This window comes from Saccostrea cucullata, unplaced genomic scaffold (genome assembly GCF_032062105.1).
Source record: "Saccostrea cucullata isolate Sc308-1 unplaced genomic scaffold, CSIRO_AGI_Scuc_v1 ctg2208, whole genome shotgun sequence".
Lineage (NCBI taxonomy): Eukaryota > Metazoa > Mollusca > Bivalvia > Ostreida > Ostreidae > Saccostrea > Saccostrea cuccullata.
In genome coordinates, this window is record NW_026936832.1 from 47,308 (window position 1) to 55,440 (window position 8,133).

An 8,133-nucleotide genomic window follows, 5' to 3' on the forward strand; every position below is an offset into this window, starting at 1 on the left:
AACACAATGTACACGCTTGAAATAAAATCTTGATCATGGACATTGACACCCACCACACAAATATATGCAAGTCAAGATTATCAAATCTTAATAGCCTTTTCAAAACCTGTACAGTAAGTACATGTATATGAAAAAGTCAAATCATTTTTTATGAAGAAATTTTATTTCATTAACAGCTTTTCAAATTAAGGTAGACTGTACAAGGGATACTGAGCAGCTGCAAATTATTTCCTTCACTTCTAATTCTTGTGGATGAAATCAATTCTGAAAATACATGTATGAGAAAATCAGGATATACATGTATTAACATACCATTATTGAGAGTAAATTGGTGTTTAAAATTGAATTAAATTCAGAACAGTGCATGGAAACATGCACAAACATTGGATGCATAATTAAATGTTTGCAATTCTATTGTTATATTTTATTGTTTGCCAGGAATATTGCATGGTAATTTGGTTTATAGCTAATATGGAGCATACCATTTTCCTTTAGTTACATGATGGATTAACTTGCTGCCTGAATGAATCCATTGTTCCAATTCTTTAGGAATAGCTGCAACACATTATATATGCTATTGCTATGAGATATTCTAAATAAAATACATTGTATAATAAAATCACATTACATTTGACAAAACAATTCATGATATAAATGTATACTGTAGTGAATTTATGATATTAAAATTATATTAAAATGTAAATGGAAACAAAGTTGTGTTACAAAACTTTTCTGGGAAATTAAAACCTCTGACATTTACAAGAACAAATATTTAGAATATGAAAAAAACATTCTTTCATCTTTACCAAAATGAAAAATAAATCTAATCATGCACACGTGCATGGTTTAAAAAATGTGAAATGCTTTTTAAGTGTACATACCCTGTGGAGAAATGGATGCATTTTGTATTTATTCATTCTTCAAGCCTTGAACTCTTGACTGCTACAGTAATAAAAGTATTATATATCATATAATTAAAAAAAAATTACATGTATGTATAAATTAAAGAAATTAATTGACTTGACATGAAATCAAACTAAAAAAATAAATATTTTATTCCCCATTAATTTAGAAATTCTATGAATTTAAAACTATAGATCTAAAGTGGAGGTTCTTTGTTTTCACATAATGATACAATTTTTTTTTACATTATGTAGCATGTTTGTATGTCAAAAAGACAACAGCATTACAGTAAATTTTTGTCAACTCATTGACTGCAACAATGAAATTTCAAATTTAATTTAGTTTAAGTTTGTATTACTGTTGAACCCCCTTATTATACATGTTGTCTCAAAGAAAATAAGCTAATCGACTCTATATTTACTTCATTTACATTTTTAAATTTCTAGTAAAAAATGTGATCAACTTTATGTGGGCTGTTATGAGGGGGGGGGGGGGCACACAAACTGCACTGCATTAGTTTTTCACTGACTGTAATACATCTAAATAAACACGTACATACTCGCGATCGCCTTTTTTTCTTCGATGTTAACAAAAGCATATCTACATATTGTACATACATGTGCATACATACCTGGGCTGAATGCACTGCAGTGATGGATCTAGAGAGCTAGTGCAGATCGTCTCAGTCTTCTATCATCTTCTTTAATAATGTCCTCATATTCTCGTATTAGGGATAAACAATGCCTTGTCTCTTATCTTATCCCTATTTTCTTTAATGAATGTCTGGTTATTGCATTAAAATTCAACTGCATATCTCAGCTGATGTCGCCACGTTTTTAGATGTAAACAACATTCCGTGTCATCGAGTGCAAGCGCTTGGCTGAAGCCGAATGCAGCCAAACGGCACATAAGAAAGAGAATTATTTTAAAAACATGCTATTCTGTATAGGAGAAAATCGCTAATAATTATTTATTTAAATATTATCCTGATTACTGCATAGGCATCGATTATGTTGATGTGCTGTTTATTTACGTCCAAGCTTGTTGTTGATAAAAACATTTTAATTGAGATGTGTTTGTCTTTACTTAAGATGCAGCGAATATTTTATAAACAATAAGTCGGTAGCTATTGATATGTACATAGCAATTTACATTAATAATTTTCTTTGAAGTTTAGTACGTACCAGTATAAAAAGGCCATGCCAATTCTACTCGATACCCCATTATTTTTTGGCATTTGGCTTGTCAAAATGGGGAAACGCAAACTTTTAGATTCTGACTCCAGTCAGTCTAAAATTCAGAAATTGTCCATGTTTGGCTTTACTTCCAATTCGGGGTCTGATCATTCAACCCCAGCCTTTCAAACTTCGCCAACAGTCCCAAGTCCAAAACCTTCTACACCAAAACGTAAATTTAACGTCAGTTGGAAATTAAATAGGGACTGGTTAAGATATGATTCCAAATTGGGCATGATGTTTTGTGACATCTGTATTTCGGCCAATGTACGAAATGTTTTTACTGAGGGTACAAGCATTATGAAGAAAGAAAACGTAGTCAAGCATGAGAAGGGAAAAGGTGCTTATCTTCTAATAGTAAAATAAATTGTAATTTTTAAATAATAAAGATTTTTTTTAATTCTACATATATAATTTACCACAATTTTTAAAAGATTTTTTTCCCTATATTCTACATATATAATTTAGAATCAAAGGATAAATAAATAATTTAAAAAAAACAACAACACAATAAACCTTATTCGACGTAAAATACTAATTTTTTTCTTTTCTATTAATTAGGTGACAATAGTCACTCTGCAGCTCTACAAAAGTCCAAATCTGCTGAAAACATGGAAACTGTCAGACAAAATGCCCTCTCCAAGAGTAAATCTGCAATTATATCTGCCTTCGAAACACCTACTTTGCTGCATCAAATGACCTGCCCAATTCCATGGTTCCCAGACTAAACAATTTATGCATATCCCAGGTAGTAATTAATTCCATCATCATTTTCTTTCAAAAATTAAAATTAAATTTGTATCAATCTGAATCTTAAATCAAAATCTATTTAAGGTCTACTTAAATAAAAAAAAATAATTTTTTGTTTATTATTTTTAGGGTAGTTCTCAGCTTAAAGATCTCAATGTTGATTCCCATACAACATGTGAGAGTAACAGCAGTGTTCAGGAGTTTCAGCAGTCGTTGTCCGATGTGATTCTTGATAGGCTCGTAGATAGGGTTAGGGGTAGCTCTGTATTCATTGTAATGTTAGACGAGTCTACAGATGTCTCAGTTCACCAGAATCTCATAGTATATGTTAGGTTTTTAGAACAGATAGGTAGTAGGGTAGTTCCATCTGTAGACTTTCTAGGCATTAGGCAGTTGTCAGTTGCAAATGCAGAGGCAATTTCTTCAGAGTTGATAGGTTTGCTTAAGGATAAGGGATTAGACTTGGATAGGTTAGCTGGTGTTTCAACAGATGGGGCTTCTGTGATGGTAGGGTGTAAGAGTGGAGTAGTTACTAGGCTTAGAGAAATGTATCCAGGTATCTTAGCAACCCATTGTATAGCACATAGGTTAGCACTTGCATGTGGGGAGGCAGCTGATAAGGTCACTTACTTAGTTAAGTTTCAGGCAGTTCTGAATGATTTGTATAAGTATTTTGAGAGATGTCCTAAGAACATGGCTAGGTTAGAGAAGGTTCAAGGAATCTTAGATTGTAGCAGGGGCACTAGGCTCAAGCAAGTTTCCCACACTAGGTGGTTAAGTTTTGAGGGTAGTGTTCAGGCAGTAGTAGACAATTATCAGAGTGTAGTTGCAGTCATGTTAGAGGAAAGTTCTGCTAAGGCATTAGCTCTCCACAAGCCCATTTCTTGTTACAAGTTTCTGTATGTTGCACACTTCTTAGCTGACGCTTTGAAGCCATTAGCTGTGTTGTCAAGGTCATATCAAAGGTCAGATCTAGATTTCACTGAGGTCAATTGCCTTCTGCATTCAACTGTCAAGGTCTTGGACAATTTGATTAGCAACCCTGGTGGTAACTTGTCTGCCTTTCTGCAGCATGTTCCATCTGAGCCAACTCTTGATGAATCAGGTCTTTACACATTTGAGTTTCAAGGTCACATAGTAAGGGATAGTCTAGTACAAAGGTCAGAGGCAGTTAGGGCATGTAGCACTTTTATAGAGGGTGTTAAGGCTAGTTTGCAGTCTAGGTTTACTGATAGGGGTGATGCTTTGGTTTTGTCAGCTTTGAGTAGGTTTTTTGATCCTCAGACAGTTGTTGATAGGACTCCTCCTTCTGAGGACATAGATATCATAGCAAACCATCTTTCAGTATGTAAGGTAGCCAAGGTCAGAGATTGTAAGGATGAGTTACGGAATTTTGTAGAGTTCTGCAGGGCTAAGGTAGACTCAAATTCTAGGGTAGGGTCTAGCAGCTTAGATATTTGTCAGGTAGCATTTAGGGCTAGGGCAATGTTTCCCATCGTGGCAGCTGCTGCTGAACGCCTGCTCACTGCTCCTGTCAGCACTGCAGACTGTGAACGAGGTTTCAGCCGGCAGAACCTAATCAAGACCGATGTGAGAAACTCCCAGTAAATTTCCACACTTGAAAACCTTATGAGACTTTCCATCTCCAGCAAATCAGAGGAAATGGACTATGAGGAAGCCTTCCAAAAATGGAGTCGCACCAAATCCAGGAGGATTTTCTCTGTGAACTTTCAGTGACTGTGATATGGTGATGTGAAGTGAAACAGTCTAATAGACTAGTGCTCCCAACATCTTTTAAGGGAATGACAGTGCTGTGACTTGTATGCTGGTGCTTGAAACTTTCATTATTTTTACTTTGATATGTGTAAATGTAGTGCTTTATTTATGATGTTATAAAATGCATACCACTGCATCTGTTACATGTATGATATCTGTTTGGTATATCTTGTTTAAATCCACAATAAAATATTATAAAACATGCAACTTGTTATTTTTTCAGGAAAATTGTGGTTGGATATTAATTAAGTGAAACATTGAGTCATGATTGAAATGACCACAAGTTTAAAATGAATGTTATAGTAGATATGATATGATATATGGCACATATTTAAAAATGAATACAGTAGTATATAAATGGCATGATCAATATGATGGGAATATTGTTCGTAAAAAGGTCGTGATACGCTCCACGCAAAAGTGGCGAAAAAGATTTTTAGTCCAGTGGGAGCCCTGGGAGGATCAGGAAGATTTGGGAGAATCGGAGGACTACGATACAAGAAGCACTAAAAACGAAACCTGCATTCATTTATGTTCAATCAAATTGTACGTGATTGTTTGTTGCTAAACGCTACAAAGAAATAATTCAGCCACAATTAAGGGGCAAATTGAATTTGAAACATTTGTAATAAAATTTTGGATCTAACATCAGCTTTGTTTTGAGAAAAAAAAAGTCATTATATCATCAAGTGCATGAATGTATAAATGATCTAAATACAATACAGTTATATACTGTATGTACCAAAACGGGTTTGACTTGTGGAAAGTACTTGATTTGCTACTTTTTGCGAAAGCTTTCAATTATTAGCAGGATTTTTAAAATAAAGTTTACTTCTCCCCACTTTGCAAGTACTTATTCATATAGCTGGAAACAAAACAAACATGATTTTAAACACGGTTATTTGATATTGGCGATTGTTGGTCGTGGCATATATAAAAGCAGCAAGGGGTGTTCAAGCGTAAAGAGCGATCCCAAGTAACAACAAGCAGCAGCAGCAAACCGCATGAAAGCATAACAAGTTAAATTGATGCAAAGCATCAAATCGGCCGCACACAAAATTTAGCATTAAAAAAAATTGTTTCACAATTTTTAAAGTGTCCATGCAAGGAAAGCACGGCAAGATATTCAAAAGTGAAATATTTGAATCATCATATTTTAGGCTGTCTTCAAAGCAAAATGAAAAATTAAATAAAATTAAAACAAATAGACATTTTATCGCATTTGCTTATAAATTGATTCATCCATGTAAAAAAGGTCAGCGATAAATGATAAGAATTATTGTCATCAAAAGGAAGATGTAGGTCTCTCAAGATGAACCACGTGCTGATACCCTGGATCTTGGTCACGTGATAATGCCCATGGCTTTGCTGCAATGCGCAGTTCAAAATGTTTAAAAATTTCTTTGTGTTATTTACAACTGTAGAGCATGTTCAATTAAACAATTTTTACTGGTTGAAAAATTTTTCAATTTTTACTCACCATGCACTTTTGCACGTCATTATTATCCGGAAAATCATGACGATTTCCTTTCATATCTTATACACTCCCAGGATGGGGAGTATCTATTGTAAACTCTTTTTACATAACCATAAATTATCAATTATCTAATCAGAGATGATAATGAAATTGAAACATAGTAGCAACAATTAAAACTAAGCTTAAAGCAATTTTTAAAAATATTTTTTACTAATGATTTTTACTTGTTATCTTTTGAGAAATATTTTCCTGACCTAATGAGAAATAACGTCTCATTCCCCCATGTGTACTTTCCAACACAATCACAAATAGATCGGCCGCTGCTGCGGCCGATAATGAACTCATAATAAACATAGTAATGGCCCTTCCGGGTATATCGCCATCGGTAAATAACCTAACAATTATATTTCATGCATTTTAAATAAACTTAACATGACTGTAGTTATCATTCTGTGTTGACCGCGAACGTTACTTAAATTATTTTAGCAAGAAGTTAAAGCATTGCATTAAATTTGTTGAAAACAGTACACATTGTGCACAACAACTGACTTTGATTAAGCAAACAAAGCAGACCAAAATATGAAATTGTTGAAAGCAGTCAAATTTTTTTATTTGATATTGGCGATTGTTGGTCATGGCATATATAAAAGCAGCAATGGGGTTTTTAAGCGTAAAGAACGATCCCAAATACTGTAAAATTGGAAATTTTAGCGAGACGCAAATTTAGGGATTTTTCCTAAACAGTATATATTTTATTTTTAGCGAAAGGTAATTTTAGCTATAGTAAATCAAGTTCAAAGTTTTTGCGATCGTACATCAAAATTCCACAGTTTTTACTTTAGTAAATCAAAGTTACAAAGTTGTTACTTTGGTACTATAATTAACTATAGTTGACTGTTTTTGTTAGGGTTGCCCTGGATTCTAAAACGAGAGTAACACGAATTTTGTAGCAGACAGAATTTTGAGAAAAAATATAGTTTTAATCACATTGGTTTCTAAATTCCCATCCCATCCCACATCATAAGGTAGATCAATGGTAGAATTTGCATTATGACTAATGTTTTTTCTCTGCTGTTAGGTTTTTCTCTATTATTTCATGTTTTGACAGGCGTATTCGCTTCACTTGAAGTTTTAAGTTGTGGTATTTCATTGGCCTAACTTTGAATGCTGTTATTTTGATTGTGTGTTTACTCTCGCTCCAGCTTAACATTTCATTTAATTGGCTTTTCTCATGTCACCTCAAGTTTCAGTTTGCACCGAGCCATTTAACTGATGCTATAATTCATTGTGCTGCTGCAGCTTAAAACAAACACGTTTACTGTGAAAATTTGGCTGCTTTCAACAATTTCATGTATTGGTCTGCTTTGTTTGCTTAATCAAATTCAGTTGTAGTGCACAATGTGCACTGTTTTCAACAAATTTCATGCACTGCATTAACTTCTTGCTAAAATAATTTAAGTGAAGTTCGGGTCAGCGTAACCCAGAATGATAACTACAGTCATGTTAAGTTTATTTAAAATGCATGAAATATAATTGTTAGGTTATTTACCAATGGCGATATACCCGGAACGGCCATTATTATGTTTATTATGAGTACATTATGCTTCCATGCAGTTTGTCGCTGCTACTTACTCGCATTTCGGTTAAGGACTTCCGCGTGGTAGAGCTCATGAATATAACGTTACCTAGCTCCGTCCATTTTCATAATTATTCGTGAGAACATTTTATTCTGTATTTTAGTTTTATCTATTCATTTATCGATACTTTAAAGATTTGTTTCGTATAGTGTCTGATAAATTTCATTTGTTTGTTTCGTTTTGGTCGCTAGATCAGCTCTATAAACGAATTTTCTATGAAATTACCCTATGTCGTTTGGAGCTGATCTACGTCGTCTCGGCGCTTTCGCCGTCTCGACAAGATTTTCAACCGTGGATGGCAGGTGGTGGAAAAGTCTGTCCGTTCCAGTGTTTTGATGGAATTTACAGCAAAATT

General features: G+C 34.0%; 1 protein-coding gene and 1 long non-coding RNA gene across 2 annotated transcripts; one reads left to right on the plus strand and one right to left on the minus strand.

Annotated features, from left to right (window-relative positions):
- Window positions 1-249: 249 nt before the first annotated feature.
- LOC134246686 (uncharacterized) lies at window positions 250-1,667 on the minus strand. Its single transcript, XR_009987680.1, has 3 exons — window positions 1,535-1,667; window positions 882-942; window positions 250-555 (listed from the first exon to the last, which is right to left on the minus strand). It is a non-coding gene; the product is annotated as an uncharacterized LOC134246686 (long non-coding RNA).
- A 486-nt stretch (window positions 1,668-2,153) lies between these two features.
- LOC134246685 (zinc finger protein 862-like) lies at window positions 2,154-4,496 on the plus strand. Its single transcript, XM_062729050.1, has 3 exons — window positions 2,154-2,495; window positions 2,700-2,783; window positions 3,018-4,496. The coding sequence occupies exons 1-3, from the start codon at window positions 2,154-2,156 to the stop codon at window positions 4,494-4,496; spliced, it is 1,905 nt and encodes a 634-aa protein (XP_062585034.1).
- Window positions 4,497-8,133: the final 3,637 nt, after the last annotated feature.

Bases quoted from the DNA above. Each gene is read 5' to 3' on its own strand.
- LOC134246685 (XM_062729050.1), top strand. From the start codon at position 2,154: ATGGGGAAACGCAAACTTTTAGATTCTGACTCCAGTCAGTCTAAAATT. The intron at 2,496-2,699 runs GTAAAATAAATT...TCTATTAATTAG, and splicing joins AAGGTGCTTATCTTCTAATA to GTGACAATAGTCACTCTGCA. The intron at 2,784-3,017 runs GTAAATCTGCAA...TATTATTTTTAG, and splicing joins ACAAAATGCCCTCTCCAAGA to GGTAGTTCTCAGCTTAAAGA.